This window comes from Lynx rufus, unplaced genomic scaffold (genome assembly GCF_022079265.1).
Source record: "Lynx rufus isolate CCGP_SWC_20201006 ecotype Redwood Valley unplaced genomic scaffold, mLynRuf1.p SCAF_2, whole genome shotgun sequence".
NCBI classification, from domain to species: domain Eukaryota; kingdom Metazoa; phylum Chordata; class Mammalia; order Carnivora; family Felidae; genus Lynx; species Lynx rufus.
The window spans coordinates 174,993,209-175,013,484 of record NW_025814834.1 but is presented as its reverse complement, the minus strand read 5'-3'; the positions used below and the strand labels follow the sequence as shown (position 1 = coordinate 175,013,484).

General features: G+C 37.0%; 1 protein-coding gene across 3 annotated transcripts in view; it reads right to left on the bottom strand.

The window, feature by feature from the left end:
- Positions 1-1,140: 1,140 nt before the first annotated feature.
- OMA1 (OMA1 zinc metallopeptidase) overlaps positions 1,141-20,276 on the bottom strand; it is a 75,102-nt gene continuing 55,966 nt past the window's right edge. For 2 of the 3 annotated variants that reach the window (XM_047084239.1, XM_047084240.1), the window contains exons 8-9: positions 18,895-19,044; positions 1,141-1,595 (exon numbers count right to left, since the gene is read on the bottom strand). In XM_047084239.1, the coding sequence (XP_046940195.1) occupies positions 1,383-1,595; positions 18,895-19,044 (363 nt within the window). In that variant the 3' untranslated portion in view covers positions 1,141-1,382. Of the gene's footprint in view, positions 1,596-4,763; positions 4,903-18,894; positions 19,045-20,276 lie in introns of all 3 variants that reach the window. The other variant, XR_006962812.1, reaches the window with a different exon arrangement.

Below are 20,276 nucleotides of genomic sequence, written 5' to 3'. Positions count from 1 at the left end.
AGAAAGTCATCCTGCAGGTAGGTGATCCTGATTTTATAATTAGGAGATTTTTACCTATACTGAAGCCCTATATGAGGACACTAAGACACAACCAAGGATGGCATCTGTTCCCTCTGATAGCATAGTTTTAGATATCTGAGAGCTGTGGAGACAGACTGATCTGCAGCCAGACAGATGTAGCTCTGTTCTTTCTAGGTGAGAGTCCCTGGGTGTACCACATAACCTCCCCAAGCCTGCTTCTCATTGTAAAATGAGGCCACTACAACCTACCTCATGGGGTTTTGGAATAAATGGGTCCAGCTCATAGCAGACAGTCAATAAAAGATCGTTTATTTCCCCTGCAATTCTCTAAGAAACCATTTAATGTAATGTGTCTTTAGAAAAATGTCCCTACCAGGAAGAGAACCTCAACATCACTAGACTGCATCAGTTTGGGAGTAGAAATAATTTTATACACATAATAATACACTTTAGAACCCTATTTTCAGGTTTCCAGAATATACAGTAATTTCTGAGTACCGCTCGGGCTGTGCCTAGTGCTTCTTCTCCCACCTCCTTCCAACCTTTTACTGATGTCTGCTGCCCAGGGAGGTCAATTTGTGGGTGGCACCTTCTCCCACATCTTTGGTGGTACCCTCGATGACAACAGGGTGGTTGCCTTCTCTGAGAACGCCCAAGACTCCCAAATTGTAATGTCGTGAAGGAGCCAAGATGACACAACTTTGTTAGGACTTCACAACATTAGCAGCACACTGTGTCTGCAAGGAAATGACCCTACCTCCTCGCTGTGTTTCTCACTGTCACTTGGACCACAAAGAGCACTCCTTTTGCCTCCTATGAAAACAGCTTGTTCAGCTTCTGCCTAGACAGTCCTTTTTCCCCTCAGAGTCCATAAGAGAAGACCAGTAAGTTCTCTATCCCAAGGTCCCCTGTTCCACATAATCCTATCCAAGTGCAAATCAATTTCTGTAAACAGTGCTTCAGACTGATGGTCAGTTTCCCAGTTCACCATAACCACCCAGACTTTGAGCTCCAGTTTAGGTTCAGGAGGAACTCTCTCTACAACAAGAATTACTGCACATTCTGACTTCTCATCCACTAGAGGTCTGCCTCCAAATCAAAACCAAGTATGAGACAGAGTAAAACATAATACAAATTTATTCTGTGACATTTTCTTCATTGAAGATATTTTAAAATAGATTAAAATACATCAATATTTCATGAAAATACCTAGGAGAAGAAGTTAGGTAATACCTGTAATATACATGATTTGACCCTGAATATACAATTTTTGTATTTCAAACATCATTTTTTTAAAAGGAACATAAAAATGGTAAGAATTGCTGCATTCTTCATATATCCCATGTCTCATAAATTTTAATTCAACTGCCAGTTCTTTTCTCAACTATATATGTTAAGGGTATTTGCTTCTGATTTTGAATGGTAGGAGTATCCATTTTCTGTTTCTTAGCAGTGATATTTAGGTCTTCTTTTTCCGATTCTTCAAGAAAATGCTTCATGCTGAGTTTGAACAGTAATCGAGGGTCTGGTCCAGAAAGTGGTGGGCAATTACATGTCTCTCTAATTTTAAGGGCCTACAAATGAAGAATACAATACTCTGTGTATATATATGTGTGTGTGTGTATATATATATATATATATACATATATATACATACATATGTTATATACATATAAATATATACACAAATTATTCCAGTAATTCCTACTATGCTCTATGCAAAACAGTGAAATATAAGAATACATTCTATATTTTTGGAATAAAAAGTATCTTAATTACAACATGCGAAAGAGGACCATAGAGACATTCCTGGTAAATGGTTACATTTTTATTATTTGTTTATACAATAATATATTTGAAAAAAATATCTGCAGTGACTGTCTGATGTCCTATTAGGGATAAATGAGAGGTATCTATGATTTCAGTCACACTAGAGCTGACTGTGAGAACACCATTCAGATTTAAAAAGATCTGAAGACTCCAAGACTTTCTCAAGGAAAGGAAAACAAGAGGATATAGAAATATGAACATATTGAAGAAAGATACATGTAACTAGGACAGTCTGAGGTAGCATTGATGCTAATAACCTACAAGATTAAGCAGATCAAAATCATGACAATTTTTAATTCCCAGAAAAACAAAATGCTACAGGAAAAGTAATCACAGAATGATGACATGGTTCAGCTGTGACTGGTGTTTACAGTTCTAAAAACAATGAATCTTGATCTACCCCAAATCACAAACAAACAACTGGAAGAGGGAGAGCTGGATACATGTGGGTGCATGCACAGGTGTATCAGTGATAAGGGAGCCCTTCGTTCTCATCCTCTACGGGGAAAAGTAAATTGGAAATGCTTAAAACTGGAAAGTTAGGAAGTAGCAATATGACTATGTGATGGTAGACATGGTGGGAAATACCAAAAGAATTATTTAAGAGCTGGAAATGGTTACCCTTAAAACTGAGGGCAGGTAGGGGGATTGGAGCTTTAAATAACTAGACTTGAAGATCTATGTGATTCTTTACAGTGGTTTCATAAAGGACTTTAAGACATAAAAACTAAAATAGTAAACTAAAAAAAAATTTTTTTAATGTTTATTTTTTGAGAGAGAGAGAGAGAGAGAGAACACGAGCAGGGGAGGGGCAGAGAGAGAGGGAGACACAGAATCCGAAGCAGGCTCCAGGCTCTGAGCTGTCAGCACAGAGTCTGACACCAGGCTCAAACCCATGAACCGTGAGATAATGACCTGAACAGAAGTCGGGCACTTAACCGACTAAGCCACCCAGGTGCCCCTAAAATAGTGAATTTTTAAAGCAAAAACATTTTATATCTAATGGGGGTTAAAAGAAAGATATTTAGGGGAGGGAGCTAGTTTAGTTTCTTATTACTTATAACTTTAATTTTTTTTTCATGTTTATTTATTTTTGAGAGAAAGAGAGACACAGCGTGAGCAGGGGCTGGAGGTACAGAGAGAAAGAGAGAGAGACACACACAGAATCCAAAGCAGGTTCCATGCTCTGAGCTGTCAGCACAGAGCCCGATGTGGGGCTCGAACCCAGGAACCAAGAGATCATGACCTGAGTTGAAGTCAGACACTTAACCAACTGAGTCACCCAGGCACCCCACTTTTAACTTTTTTATAGTGATGGATGTTAAGGGATGTAAGTAAAACTGGAAAGGAAACAATCAATGTTTGTGGGGATAGTAAAATTTTAGAAAGATTAGCCTACTAAGGTCTCACTGTTAAATATTGATGGGGGCAGAGAGGAGGAGGGGTAGCTGGGGAGAAGACCTGAAGGCTGAAGGACAAGAGGGAAGAAGTACGTGGGTACCTGGAAAAAGAGCATTCTAAGTACCAGCAGCAGGGATGCAAGGACCAGAGATGGGAGTGTGCCTGGACTGTTCTAGAACAGTGAGGAAGCTAGCACAGCTGGAGCAGAGCAGGGCATGGGCAAGAGCAGATTATGTAGGCTCTCATAGGTCATAGGGTTTTAGGTTTTACTATGAGTGGGGCTGCCTCTGCTATTTGTGGGGTCCATGGCAAGAATATAAACACTCAGATACCATATGTTTAAATATCTAAAAGCAGTAAGTCAAGCTAATAAACTACTGTAGAAAACATGTTCTATTCTCCCACTTTGAGAAATACACATTCAAAATGACCCTGAAGGCAGGTACAAAACTAGAATTCTTGAATTTTGGAATGTGTAAGGTTGCAGGGAACCTACCCACTTCCTGTCACTGGCCTGCTGTCCACTCCCTTCTCCTATCCCTGGCTTCCTGGGCACTATGAGGAGCTTTGTGTGCATGTGTCCAAGGGAAGAGATCCACACAGGCCCAGAAGCAGGCTCAAAAGTGTTTGGGCAAGGAATTCCATTATCCCAAATACCCACAGTGCCACATGGTAGGGGCATAGGTTCTTAGATGGGAATATTCCTTTAAGTTCCAAAGGAGAGAAGGGCATGCAACCAGAGGAAAACCAGAAAAAGGTCTTCTAAATGGGTAATGCCAGGGCAGGAGCTTAGATCTAGGAACACTTTCTGATTCTGAAGAAGGCTATGGTTTACCAAAATAAGCTAAAGAGGAAAAAGCATTGAAGTGAAATTCTGTGGTGACAGGGGCCTCGTCTGAATTTTCTTTGTATCTCACAATCATCTACTGAGCATTAAAAAAATGTTCATTAAACTTAACTGAAAAATCAAGAAAACATTTCACAACTATAGCACTGAAATAAACAGAAAGTCAGACCCTCAGCAAAATGGTGACCTACTGCCCAAAGCAGAACACCTTTGAGAGTGTAAGATGCTATTAAAACTCAACTGAGACATCAGGCAGAAAACGAGCCTGCCCTGGCAAAATGGGGACACACAGTCCACTCTTGCTTTAACTCCTTTACAGCCATGCTGATGTCCTTTTCCAAGTGAGAAGCCGCTATGTTATGGTTGCTACATCACATGCCTGAGACCTTCACTGGTGTCAGTAAACGGGCAAGTATGGAGCCTAGCAAGTAACAGCTGGTAAAGCTGAGTTTAGCAATGAGAGATGCAAAGCAGCAAAGGGAAAAGCAGAATGCCATCTAATCTTTTATATTCGGTAAAAGCTTTTCTCTCTCCCCTAAGTCCTTTTATTCAGTATTTTTACATAGTTCTAAATGGCCAATATTTAGAACACCACACTGAATGATCTGCTAGGTACACATCAGTCAGGATACATAGTCATGATCCCTGCCCTCCCACAACTTACTTTGCATTTCCCCATCACTGGGCATTTGAATTGTTTCCACAGTTTCATTTTGTTTTACTTGGCTTTAATAAATGACCCCATGAAAATCTTTGCTTAAAAAAAATGTTATAACTCCCATTTGGGTTTACTTGAAGTATACCTGCCAAAAGAATGATGTGAACAGAGTATACTTTTAGTTTATACAGGACCAGACTGCTTTCTATCAGAAAGGCTTTACCAACTTATAATGTCTTCAGCATACAGGCCTATTATCTAAGTTTTTCATAATCAGTATAACATAAGATTTCATGATTTTTAACTAGATAATAACCATATAATTCCAAAATTAGAAACCTTAGAAATCATCAGCTGCAGTTTACAGATTGAGGAAATTTAAACCCCAAAGAGGTTAAGTGACTGGCAGGGAACAAAAAATTGCTTGGCAAATGTTTATAGCAGCGTTATTCATTATTGGCAAACCTTGGAGCAGCCAAATGCCCTTCAGTAGGTGAATGGATAAGTAATCTGTGTTACATCCAGACAGTGGAATATTATTAAGCACTAAGAAGAAATGATCTATCAAGCCATGAGAACACATGAAGGAACGTTAAATGCATATTAAGTGAAAAAAAAAATCTATCTAAAAAGGCTACATAGCATATGATTCTGACTATATACATAACATTTTGGAAAAGGCAAACAATGAAGACACTAAAAAGATCCACGGTTGCTAGGGCTGAGCAAGGAGAGGAGGACGAATTGGCAAAATATTTGTGGGGCAACGAAACTACTCTATGTCATACTGTACTGGTGAATACAAGTCACTATACATTTGTCAAAACCCACAGAATGTACACTAAGAGTGAACCCTAATATAAACTATGGACTCTGGGTCATAAAGATGGGTCAGTGTAGGTTCACCTTCTGTAATAAATGTACCACTCCGGCACAGGACTTTGATAGTGGGGGAGACTGAGCAAAGGCAAGGGGTATATGGGGAATCTCTCCTGTACCTTCCATGAAATTTTGCTGTGAACCTAAAACTGCTCTTAAAAATAGTCTAATTTAAAAAAAAAAAATTTGGGAAGAGGCACAAAAGTAAGAAGACTTAGAAAAAAAAAAGGGATGAGAATCTACTTCTGTTGTTTTGTTTTTAATCCTCTTACACTACATGCTTTCGTACTACATTTTTTGCACCACATTGTTTCTTGCGTAAATCTTTTACTGAATAAACGTACTTTTGAGATGTCTGACCTACGTTTAATTGCTAGAAAAACTATATATTCTTCATAAAGGTATTCTATGAATATTTCTACATGTGTGAATCCTCTCCTCCAACTATCGATCAAGCAAAATCCTATTAGACCATAGACATTTCTATCAAATCTTCATCTATTTTGCACAGCAAGATTTTATCACATATGTTGGTAAAATATTTTTATTTTCTACTGTCCTTTCCACGTTTATTTTATTATATTTCAGGGTGTCAACATCTTTTATTTTTATAAATTCAAATCTTATTAAATATAGCTTCATCTCCTTAAAAGTCAGCAATATTTTCCCACAATACAACAAGAATATGCCTTTCTGTTGCCTTTACTTCATTTTCTGCATTTAACTGTATGTACTCTACATAACACGTACTTAATAAATACATGGTGGATTTTAAACAAACACCTATAAAACACAAGCTATGAATAAATCATTATAATAAATGTCATAGGGAAAACACTCTTTAAGAATCGAGAGTCTAAGAGAAAGCAGGAATGTATTCTAGTAACAAAAATATACACTTCTAAGAATCCCAAGGAAGATTTGGAGTTAAATATGGAATTAGCCAACCTAAGGATTCCCATTAGACATGAAAGAAACTAACATATACTGTTCATTTTCTATGTGCCTTGTCCTGTACCAGGTATTTTACTTATCTAAATTGGCATTATGATATGAACCACTTTTAATATTTATTTTTGAGAGAGAGACACAGAGTGTGAGCAGGGGAAGAGCAGAGAGAGAGGGAGACACAGAATCTGAAGCAGGCTCCAGGCCCCGAGCTGTCAGCACAGAGCCCGACACAGGGCTCGAACTCACAAACCGTGAGATCATGACCTGAGCCGAAGTCGGACGCTCAACCGACTGTGCCACCCAGGCGCCCCTGATATGAACCACTTTTAAAATCTTGGGCCCGATGTAGAGTATTTGTCATTGAAATGTCTTAAAAGAGAGAGAGGCAAGGAAAGAGGGGAAAAGGCAGGACCTTACGACACAAATACTTAAGTATGTACATAAAACAGGAGATATTATCACAATTTTACAGATGAAGAACCTGAAGGTTAGATTAGGTAACTTCTGCAAAGTTAGGTGGGTGGTAGATCCGAATTAAAACCCAAAGCTCCCAAGACCGCTGCTATTTTTATTGTACTTCCCTTAAGCATCCTTTTCCCATTATCAACTATTAGTTTGCTACATGCTAAATTTCCATGAGGGAATGTAACTGCTATTCAACTGTACTGCCCAATTTTTCTATTTTTAACCCAGTATTATTTAGCCTATCTTTCCTATTATGACCTAGCATGCTATCATTTAACAAATATTCATTAAGCATCTCAGGGACTGTCACAGGCTCTATGGATACAACAGCGAACAAGGGCCTTAGGTTGTAGGGGAGGAGACAAGACAATAAACAAGTAAACGAGATCACTTTCATTGTGTACATGAAGAAACAAAACCGACGGGGCGCCTGGGTGGCGCAGTCGGTTAAGCGTCCGACTTCAGCCAGGTCACGATCTCGCGGTCCGTGAGTTCGAGCCCCGCGTCAGGCTCTGGGCTGATGGCTCGGAGCCTGGAGCCTGTTTCCGATTCTGTGTCTCCCTCTCTCTCTGCCCCTCGCCCATTCATGCTCTGTCTCTCTCTGTCCCAAAAATAAAATAAACGTTGAAAAAAAAAATTTAAAATAAAAAGAAACAAAACCGTGAACTTTCTTAGAGAGCAGCTGCATGGAAGAAGGGCTATTTGAGATGGGGGGAATCGAACAAAGCCTCCCAGGGGAGATGACGTTTGTGTAAAGAGATGAGGGAAGAATATTTCAGGCAAGAAGATTGAGTAGAGAAGCTGTGAGGAGGAAACAAGCGCAGTGTGTAATCACTGGAATCAAGGAAAACCTGGGGGAGAGGGACACATGAAAACACTGGAGAAGGAAGCAGTGGCCCAATCACCTGACTCAAAGAGTAAGGAATTTGGATTTTCATTCTAAATTCAAGAGATGTCATTGAAAGGTTTTATGCAGGGAAATGACATTGAAAAGACCGTTCTGGCTGCTATACTGAAAACAGGCTGTCGGGGTTGAGGTGAAAATGGAGCAGGAGGATTAAACATGAGCTGGCTGCAGTGAATTGGGGGAGCGGGGGATGCTGGTGACTTTACTAGGGCGGTAGCAGCAGGGATGGAAAAGGCGAAGTCACAGGATCTTCTTGTGGGAGGACACAGAGAAAGAGGAAAGAGAGGGATCAAAAAGGATTCCTGAATTCTCTCCTGTGTTAACAGCATTGCTTTCATATGCTACCCATGTATCTGAGGATAATTTGCTTGCTCCGAGGAAATAATTATTGTTACTTGGCACTCTATTGTTTGTTGGTTCATGCCCAGTCCATAAATTCTTTTAAAGGTATTTTTTTAATCAATTTGTGAAAACAAAATGTTCATAAAATGAATAATTAACAATATCCCTTTTTTGAAGCTAGAGTTAATTATTCGTTGAATAACGGTTCTTCAAACTTTCAAAAAATTCTTCAAAGTAAATCCCCACCAGGCCTAGCTAGGTGCTCTTTTCTTTGCTAATTTGTTATGACTATGGATTTCTAATACAGTCGTTTTTATTTATTTGATTTAATTATACCTTACCTCTTTCCCCGAGAATTAATTTAAGGGGGTACATTCTCGTTACAATTTCTACTTCTAGATGTACCCACATAGGCAGTTCTCTCTCTTACACATACACTTATGCATGCACACATTTTAATTACTTCTGATCTTGACCTGAGCCATTAATTAACACCATCTACCTAAAAATAACATGCTCTCAAGTATTTTGGTTTTCCTGCATTTTAATTATTGTAGCTTTTCTACTGATCCTATTTATATTTTACTCTTTGTCTGATTCAATAATTTCCACTTTGACACAATTTCTAAAACAATTAACTATTAAAATTTTGTTTATTTCTACTTAATTTTATTTTCCCTGTCTGGGGCACACTGTATTTCTCAATTTCCTTTCTCTTTTTCTCTATTACTAATACAGACATTTAAATTGATAATTTTTTGACATATATGTTTGACACTCAATCCATGAAAATATAACTACAACCACTACAAAATTTTTTTATTTTAAGGCATGTTCTCACTGTTTATGGATTTCTCTATTGTCCTATATGTACAACAATTTTAATTTTCATGTAGTTGCCCATATTTTAATTTTTGTTATATTAATTTTAATGTACTATGTTCTGATAATTTGAACCACAACATTTTTATATTAAGTATACACGTTTCTGCCCAAGTTAACGACTAATATTTTTATGAAAGTTTAGTATTTTACGTATTTGTATTTTATGAAAAAATACATCTTTTTCCTAGCATTTCGTTTTTTATGTCAGTTGAATCTTATTTTTCATATTTTCAACTCAATTCTTTGTTAATTCCTTACTTGCTCTGTAGTTTTCTAAGAATAGTAGGGTGGAAGCTATAATCACAGTCATAGATAAACAAACTAAACTACATACTCTATCTAATTCTTGATCGTCAGTAGATTCTGGAAAGAGAACTGCTGCTGAATACTTCGTGGCATATTGTTTTATGTGTTCCATGTATTAAAGTTTCTTCTATTTCAAAAGAAAGAAAAGCTGGTTTGGCTAGATAGCACACTCGAGTGTATTACCTCCATTGTTCGTTGTTTTATCTCTTTTCCCCTAAACTCTTATACTTCTCCAAAGTCTAAAAGGAAAAATTTAAAGTCATTCTTACTCATATGTGTCTTTAAATTTTCTCTTTATATATGGCAGCTTGTAAAATCCTGTCTTTGCAATGAAGATTAAACACTTGATAGATTTATATACCTAGGCAACATCATTTCAGGGTTTCTCAGCCATAATGCTTTGGGATTCTTCTAAAAGCCCACTCTGAGAAGTGTTATCTAAATCAAACATGTGATACAGAAATCACAGCCAAAGAAACTAAGGCGTAAGTGAAGGTTCTGGACTTTACCACTATTATATGCAGCCCGACTTGTGTCTTTTCAGTATTCTTCCATTTTTCGGATATTTTTTTTAGATGTGGGTCTTTTAGTTTGGTTGTGCTATGTTCCTTTATCTCCAGCATCAATAAGTCTTTGCTCTGGGGCATCAATTCTGCTCTTCCCAGCCTCCACTGAAACTTTTAGAGCTTGTCTGCTGTATTCACAAGTTTAGCAATTTTCTGGAACGGATGTATCTTACGTTTGTAAAATCACTCTTTCTTCTTCTGTCACTTTCAATGTAGTTAGATCAGCCTTCTCATGCCAGCTTCAGGGGGCACCTAGCCTGTCTTCTCCAATGCAGTAAAGCTTTTAAATTATACCTGAGACTTGGGGTTTTTGTTTTTTGTTCTTTTCAGATTTTTCTACTCTTTGAAGTTTATCCTACTGGAAGAAAATGGGCATTTCATGGGCATTTCAGAGGCTTTTTGTGATTGTTATTTTAGATTTAGTTTAGATGAGGGTCCTTTTGGTGTTATTAGTTAAGGGCACTCAGACGCTAAATGTCTTTTAAATACAATTACCTATGATCACCTTTCTTTCCAACTATTATGTACTCATCATCATTGTGATGTTTTAAAAACCTCTCTTAACTACCTCTTAAATCTACTCTTCACGGGAGAAAAATGTGGCTGCAACATCTTTTATTCCGTTAGATTTGATTCGGTTGGTCTGAGCTCCTTCTTCATTGTTCTATACAGATTCCTCCTGGAGATGCACATACAGGTAAGCCTTTTAAGACAGAGGACAATGATAGTCCCCTCAATCAAGAAACTTCTCAGGTTGATGAAAACCTGGCTACAGAGTCCTAAAAGCATTACCCCACAATCACGTGCTGGCCTTACGAGAGAAAACCATGTTGACAAAGGAAGGGTCAGGCCACCACCATTCAAATCCCTGATCAAATGTGTCAACACTAATGTGGAGCAGCCAGATTAAGGAAATCCTAATATGAAAAGCATAGCTTCACTGCCTATCAAATATTCTTGTCAAAACTTAACTTCTGTCTACAGGTATATAGAGAAACAAGTGTTAAAAAAAAGAACGAATAGGCCCAAAATAGAGTCACCTCTGATAAGCCCCACATCATCAAACCAAGACTTTAACTACTAATCTAACTGCAGTTTCAACCTCTTCCAGAAATAGAATTTTAAACCAGTAAATCTGGATTTTCCTGGTCAGCACTTAGTGAGGTCATCTGCCAGATGGTCCCCTTCTTTCCCCCAAAGAAGGATGAGGTAACCCCTCTTTCCCTGTGCCCTTCTGCCTACAGAAGTCGCTATTTCATTCAGCTCTTTGGAGCTCCTTTCCATTGCTAGATGGGATACTGCCCAATTCATTAATCACTGAATAAAGCTAATTTAATCTTTAAATTTACTCAGCTGAATTTTGTTTTTTAACACAAGTTAGGTTAGACAATCTCACCAAAAAAAACAAAACAATCAATAAATATAGACTGTGGGGCTAGATTTGTTGAGCAAGTCAATGGCATGTTTAAAAACAAACAAAAACGGGGTACCTGGGTGGCTCAGTCAGTTAAAGGTCTAAATTCAGCTTAGGTCATGATCTCACGGTCCATGAGTTCAAGCCCCATGTCAGGTTCTGTGCTGACAGCTCAGAGTCTGGAGCTTGCTTCAAATTCTCTGTCCCATCTCTCTCTGCCCCTCCCCACTCACACTCTGTCTCTCTCTCTCAAGAATAAATAAGCAGTAAAAAAAAAAAAAAGAGAGAGAGAGAGAGAGACAGAAAATAAATACAACAAGGATGATGGTTATGTGACTACTTAAAAATAACAAATCCTTCCATGTATATATAAGCCTGACAGGATGATTTGATTTATTACCTTTACTTGAAAGACAAACGGATGACAACAGAAAATAAAAACCGAAAAAAATGTGAAAGACTTGGAAATGGGCAAAAAAGATCATCGGGGTATCCTCTCAAGTGCATCCTTCAGGGTCACCTCTGCCTTTCATGGCCCTAGAGTTGTTTTACAACTCTGTAAGTAGTAGAAAACTATTAACAATGCAAATACTTATCCACAGAAATGTAAGTGAACCATCTGGTGGAATGCAATTGATTATTGCCTCATAACAGATCAATTTTGCATTTATTTATAAAGTCATTTCAGCATTCCTACTTGTCTATATTCTTATGGTTCTTAAATTCTCCTGTAAGCTCCCTGTAACCTATTACTGGCTCTTTCAGTAATAGTAAGTTAAAGAAAATCTCAGATATTGTTCATCTTATATTTGCGTAAGTCATGATTTTACCTTAAAAATTTTTTTTTCCCTCTAATTCATTTTCTTTCATAAACTACAATGAAAATTGGAGTCGGATTAGTTTTTTAAGGGGTCTAAAAAATAATTATAAACAACTAAAATTTTAATAAATACAAACAATTAAATTTAAGGCCAACTTGGCACAGGTCAATTTTCTTCTAGAAAGATAAGAAAAAGTTTTCAAATAAATTTATAATCAAACACTCCTGACGTGAGAATGATATATTATGAAATGGGTGTATTTTATTCCCAGTAACAACTGAAGTATTTATGCAACTGCTAGTGCACATCAGGACTCTTCTGGGCTCTATATATCAAGGAAAACAGTTATCAATTACTCACTCATAAAAAATAAAACTATAATAATTAGGTTTTATTTTTTTTTTTAATTTTTTTTTTCAACGTTTATTTATTTTTGGGACAGAGAGAGACAGAGCATGAACGGGCGAGGGGCAGAGAGAGAGGGAGACACAGAATCAGAAACAGGCTCCATCAGCCCAGAGCCTGACGCGGGGCTCGAACTCCCGGACCGCGAGATCGTGACCTGGCTGAAGTCGGACGCTTAACCGACTGCGCCACCCAGGCACCCCAATAATTAGGTTTTAAAGAAAGAAAAAAACAGGAGAAAAAAACCATTGGCCACAGAAGCTTTATAATTAGGTTAAAAGCTTCCTTTGAAAGTAGAAACCAAGTCATTTCAAGAGGAAAAAAAAATCACCTCCAATTTTTTAATGTTTTCTAAAGATATCATACTTTTCTTTCCTCTAAAAGCATTTTTTTTTCTAATAGCCCATTCACTTCAGCCTCAAGTAGATACACATCACATGCACCATAATGTTTTTTTAAGGTTTTAGACAATGTTACTGTCAGGCTTCCTGGCTTTATATGATTCAGAGGCCAATTCAATTACAGCAGCGGCTATGATATTTGCCTTTTCCTCCACACTCTCCACGTCAGACAAAATGAAATTCTGTAAGGTGAACAGTGTATGCTTGTGTACACTGGCCAACAACGACATTTCACTTCAGTGTTAAACACTCGTATTTCCTAACTCGTGAGATGTTTAATATTAACGATTTATGCATTTACTTTGTCCAATTATAAATGCATAAGAGAGATTTACAGGACTTCAACTCCCAGCTTCCTGAAAGTTTAAAGAATTCAAGATAAAATGAGATTAAAATGAATGCATTTATAGCCTGCTAGCAGCTATAAAAACTGAACGTGGTAAATTTGAACATCAAGATTTAAAAAACAGTTTAAAAATAAGGCTGACATTGAAAGCTCTAAGAAACATTAAGAAATAAATCTTATTCAAAATTATTATAATAATATAACCCCAAACAACAATAAGGCCATTGAAATGTTTTTCCTTTATATTCTGTCATTCTCCACCTCTTCCCCCCAACCAAGAAAAGGATGGCAGAGAGTAAGGTGGTGAGAGAAACAGAAAATTAAAAATTCAGTCTAAATGCTTTTGGTTATAAAATATATCTTTCAGGTAAATTTCTACCCTGGGTTATCTTACAATTTCCCTTATTCACATCTATTCATCCATATTTTATAACAGTCTTTATAGGAAGAAAGTTAAATAACGTTATCTCTTTCAAGGACAACTTACGTTATACATAAATTTAAAATCTGAACAGTGTGAGTAGAATTTTAAAACTGTCATACCACTAAACATCAACAGGTTGATGTAACATCTGTTCTTCAATTTTTCACCCAAGTTGTTATGGTAACCAAAATACGTGGAGTATTTGTTTCCTAAATTTAACTGATTATTTCAAGTAAATAAAATTATAGCATATCATCTTATTAACTACAAATATTATTAATACTATAACCCTATACTTATCCTTTTTAAATGCTAGTGAATTATATTTAATAGGCATTTCTACATGCTTTATACACATTAAAAGAATAGCAAGGGTATATATTTTTTCTAACTTGGGGGCATTTTCTTGATTTAAAAGCAAAACAACAAAACAAATAACTAGTCTATTTTCTAAACAATATACTAAAGTACTTCAAAATTATACGATTTTAGTGCTTTGTAGGAGCTACAGATCACATTCTTTCCAAACGTAAGTCAATCCTATTACTCTTCTAGTCCCCTGCTCAAAATTTTCCACTGGTGGCCCATCTGTGAGCAAAATCCAAAGTCCTTACGTTGACTACAAATCCCGCGTTCTCCCTTGCTTCCCCATCCAGCCACACTGGTTTCCCTGTAGTCTCTCATATACACCAGGCTCACTCCTGCCCTAGGGCCTTGTACTTACTATTTCTTCTGCCTGGAAAGCTGTTGTCCTAGGAAGCCACATGGCTCATTCTTTCATTTATTTCAATTCTTCATTCAAATACCATCTTCTCAGTGAAACCTTCTCGGACTGGCCCCATTTCAAAGAGCTATTCCAACACCTCTACCACCTGTGCTCACACGTTATCTATCTGCTATGGACTGAATAGTTCCCCCTGTCCCAAATTCTTACGTTGAACCCCTAACCTCTAATGTTATGACAGTATTTAGAGATGGGGTTTTGGGAGGTAATTAAGTTTAGATGAGGTCATGAGGGGGGAGCCCTCATGAAGGGATTAACATGCCCTTACAAGAAAAGAAAGAGACATCAACACGCTATCTCCCCCCACGTAAGGACACAATGTTCTAGAAGGCAGCCATCTGCAAACCAGAAAGACCTTACCAGAAACTGAATCTGCAAGAAAATTATTGGATTTCTGGCCTTCAGAATTATGAAAAAAGTAATTGCTGTTGCTTAAGCCAGAACCTTGATCTTGGTCTTCTAGCCTTCAGAACTGTGAAGAAATTAATTTCTGTTGCTTAAGCCACACAATCTCTGGTTGTGGCAGCCCAAGCTAATACATTGTTCTTCTTGTATTTTCCTCATCAACAGTCATTACTAATATGCAATGTATCAGTAATTTATTCTATACATTACTAATTAATGCTATTTATTGTCTGTCTCCCTTTACTGCATAATAAGCTTCATTAGGGCAAGGTTTTTTGTCTATTATGTTCATAACATCTATGGTCTGACATAACATGTAATCAATAAATATTTGTTGAATGCACAAAATACAGATTTTAAAATAAATGTTGATATGCTATGGTAGAAAATAATACATTTCTTTGATGACATTCAAGGAATCCAATAAGAAATATATAATCTTGGGGCGCCTGGGTGGCGCAGTCGGTTGAGCGTCCGACTTCAGCCAGGTCACGATCTCGCGGTCCGTGAATTCGAGCCCCGCATCGGGCTCTGGGCTGATGGCTCGGAGCCTGGAGCCTGTTTCCGATTCTGTGTCTCCCTCTCTCTCTGCCCCTCCCCCGTTCATGCTCTGTCTCTGTCCCAAAAATAAATAAAAACATTGAAAAAAAAAAGAAATATATAATCTTTAATAAGCTAAATTTTTTTAGAAAATAAAAATTATCAAGATTTGGGTTCTCACAGAACCAAATCATCTTACTTTCCTGATTTTCCTGATCTTTTCTCCTCTTATAAATCTGATTTACCAGAAGCTCAATCTTTATCCTACTAATTAAATAGGGAAACTACCTTATACAGTTAACTCTGTCCAGCATCTTTTTCTCTGCTTACTTCCTAAGTGAACTCATCCATTCTGCTTCAACTATAACATTTTCAAGTAGCTCTGAAATCCTCATCTCTTGCCTAGATTTCTCTGTCCTATGGCGCGGTATTCCCAACTATCTTTGAGATGTGTATCACTCCAGGGTTACTGTCAGCAATGTCAAAGACAGAAGCTTTAGATAGAATATAACACTGCACTCACTTAAGTAAAAAACAAAACAAAACAAAAAAACAACAAAAAACAAAAAACCAACGACAACAAAAAGTAGTCTTTATTAGTAGTAGTCTATAGATTCACATAATTCTATATACTGCCTGAGGAACTGCTTTCTTTCATTACAGAAATTAGACTTACAATGTTAGGGAATTCCAATCTCTGAATTATGACTATGTATTCTAATTAACAATATACTCTTGTACTATCAGTTTCACTTCAACCACTGAATTATTCCCAATATTGTAGTAGAGTTTTATTACTTTCAAATTGAATTTAATCACTTGGGGGGAAAATATAAGAAATTATATGAGGTTTTCAAATTAAGTTTCTAAACTAGGATAGTTTATTTTTAGAAGAAAAAAATCTCCCTGTGTTTTTCATCATTGGTTGCCAAATAACATTTGCGTCTCCAATCACTTTTCCTCATACTTACTAATCAATTCATTATTATTTTAAAGATTTCTCTAACGCATATTTCTTACAGACTTTAGGACAGGCTTCAGATGAAAGTTGGCTAGAAGTCATTATTCACTTTATGCAAACCATATACTTTTAGAATTTCACTGAGCAAATATGCAAAGAAAAGAAATTCTGAAAGAAAACCATGTGGTTATTATGACTTTAGAGACAGGCTAAACCTCCCAAGGTGGTACAAGGTCCCGGGTCTCAGGGAGGACCAAGAAGATTCTCAGAGCCAGTGACCTTCAGCACTCATAAATTACTAATGAAACACATACGATACCAGTTCTATGTTGCCCTATTTTAAGATGAAGGATTATTATACATTATATCAAGTAAATTTCACTTATGTTTCTTTCTCAAAATTTTTTCCTTCAAATTAGGAGTATAAACGAAGTATATTTAGAAAGGTCTGGCTATCCCCCAGTACTCATGAAAGGTACAAAGTATGCCCAAACTGTCAACAAATTCTCTCATTATTCCTTTCAAGATATATCCAAAATCTCACCACTTCTCTTTCTCTCTTCCACCTCCATAACGTCTTACTAGGATTATTGCAAGAGCCTACTAGTCTCTCTGATTCTGCCCTTTCCCCACTACAGTCCACTCTCCACACAGGAGCCCCAGTGATCACTGTAAAACACAGGAGTCAGGTCAACTCTGCTGAAAACCCTCTACTAGCTTTCCCCCATCACTTGACATAAAAGTCAAGTCCTTACAGTGATTTAGATGACCTTCCATCGTCTGTTCCCCTTAAGTTTCAAGCATTCTCCCACCTTTCCTTACTCCATTCAGCCCCAATGTCTTCCTTGTTATTCCATGAACACACCCAACATGCTTTCACTTTAGGTCCTGTGCACTTGCTGCTTCCTCAGCTTAAAAGACTCCCACCAAATATGCATAAGATTGGCTCCCTGGCTTCTTTCCAGGTTCTATTCAGTGAGGCCCTTCTTAACACATGAACAGAAACTAGCAGACTTTCTCCACTGCCCAGCCCTCTCTATTACCTTTGACATGCTTTATATTTCCCATCGTGCTTATCACCACTTGACATACCACACGTATGTTTGTTTATTATTTGCATTACCTAAGTAAAATGCTAGCTCCAAGAAAACAAAGCCTGTTTTGTCCTTGCTCATTCCCAGCAATAGAACACAGAATAGGAGATTAGTAATGAGTATCAACAAATACTGATCACATAAATTAATGAATGAATCTTGTGATTGTTTCTTATCTTAAACTAGATGCAGGCTACTATTCCTTCAAATTGCATACCACTACATTTCAACTTTTCTTATGAGAGGTCATATTCCCTGTTGTATTAAGAATCAATTTGTACTTAGCATGAAAGTATCAAGAACCATATCTTACTTCTATTGTATCCCCTGTACCTACTAGCATCATTTCTTTCTTATAATATGTACTCAATATTTCTTAAGTTGAATTTGAAGTTATACTGAAAGATACTTTTATAATACACCTGGATCTGTTGTTATCCTTTAGCAAACAGCCCAATACCAATTCTTAAATTCTAAAGAATATTCCGCTTTTACAACCAACCAGCAAATTTAATGCAAGTGAAACAGAAAAGAGATGTAGCCTGGCTTAGAGATGTCTGACATGCATTCTGCACTGATGTGATAACTAAAGAACACATTTTGAATGATGTTAAGTCAAAAGATTTTCAGAAGATAGTAAAAACTACTTGAGGGAAAGCTGCTTCAACTTGATCCATTCAGGAGTTCTACCCAAAAACAAACAAACAAAAAAACCAAAACACTACATAGCACATACTTTACCTTTATAAACAAATAACTAAAAAGAAACTAATACAAAGAGATTTTTTTTCTAAGAAAACAAATTCTAGCATCAATATCAAGATAACCAACTGACCTAAAAATTTTGTACAAGTCATTAATGGGTATTTTTAACAAGCTTTTTAACAAAGGTTAAATCACCAAGAAGATACTAAATTAGGATCAATATGTTGAAAAAAAATATGCCTTGAGTCTTAGACTTTAGCCAAATCAGTTAAGTTTAAAAGGTATGATACTAAAAAGGTTAAACCATCCACCAACAAGAAAAGTCAACTCTACTCCAATTTATTCCCCAAGACTGTGGACAAACAGGATTTTACTTTTCAGTCAAGTCTTTTGAAAACTGATAACCCATGATTACAGTAATCAAAATAATTGATAGGCTAGACTAGAACTCTCTTTTTCTAAACATAAGAAGTAACAACATTAAAAATAAGTGATACAGTAAAAATAAAGTCTTGCCTTATACAGTCTTAGCTCACCTGAGGTATGAGTCTATCCAAGTGCTCAGCTCGATTTCCATGAGAAGGGTGTGTGGATAACCATTCTGGCAACTTGGGATGACCCTGGAGGCTATCTGCAAATTCCATCTGCTGCCAAAACACTGAACTGGCTCTGACGTCCACACAAGCCTAGAACAAGAATTAATGACAGAAAAAAATGAACTTAGTTATGAGAACATTTTTAAAAATTTATCTTTATGTCATTACATTTTAAAGGCATTTTCTACCATTATTTGCACATGATATATCTGATCAAGGACTGGTATCCAAAATATAAAAACTCAACATCCAAAAAACAAATAAACCAATTAAAAAAATGGGCAGAAGACATGAAGAGAGATTTTTCCAAAGAAGACATCCAGATAGCCAACAGAACATGAAAAGATGCCTATCGTCACTTATCATCAGGGAAATACAAGTCAAAACAACAAGATATCACTTCACACCTGTCAGAATGGCTAAAATCAAAAACATAAGAAACAGGTGTTGGTGAAGATGTGGAGAACAAGGAACACTGGCGCCCTGTTAGTGGGACTGCAAACTGGTGTCACAGTGAGAAACAGTATGGAGACTCCTCAGAAAGTTACAAATAGAACTACTTTATGATCCAGCAATGCACCATTGGGTATTTAACCAAAAGATACAAGAGCATGAATTTGAAAGGATATTTGCACCCCTGTGTTTACAGCAGCATTATTTACAATAGCCAAAATATGGAAGCAGCTCATGTGTCCATCAATTGATGAATGGATAAAGAAGATGTGGCATATATATACAAAGAAACATTATTCAGTCATGAAAAAGAATGAAATCTTGCAATTTGCAATTACATGGATGGAACTTGAAGACCTAATGCTAAGTGTAGTAAGTCAGTCAGAGGAAGATGAATACCATATGATTTCACTCATATGTGGAATTTAAGAAACAAAACAGGGGCGCCTGGGTGGCTCAGTCAGTTAACTGTCCAACTCTTGATTTCGACTCAGGTCACGACCTCAGTTTGTGGGTTCAAGCCCCAGGTCAAGCTCTGTGCTGACAGCGTGGAGCCTGCTTGGGATTCTCTCTCTGCCCGTCTCTCACTTTTGATCCCTCAAATAAACAAACACTGAAAAAAAAAGAAACAAAACAAACAAGCAAAGGAAAAAACTTGACACAAAACAAGAAACAGATTCTTAATTATACAAGACACACTCATACTAGAGGGGAGAAAGAGGAGGAATGGGTTAAACAGGTGATGGGGATGAAGGAATGCACTTGTGATGAGCACCAGGTATTGTATCGAAGTGTTGAATCACTGTATTTATACACTTGAAACCAATATAACACTGTATGAAAACTGGAATTAAAAACTTAAAAAAAGC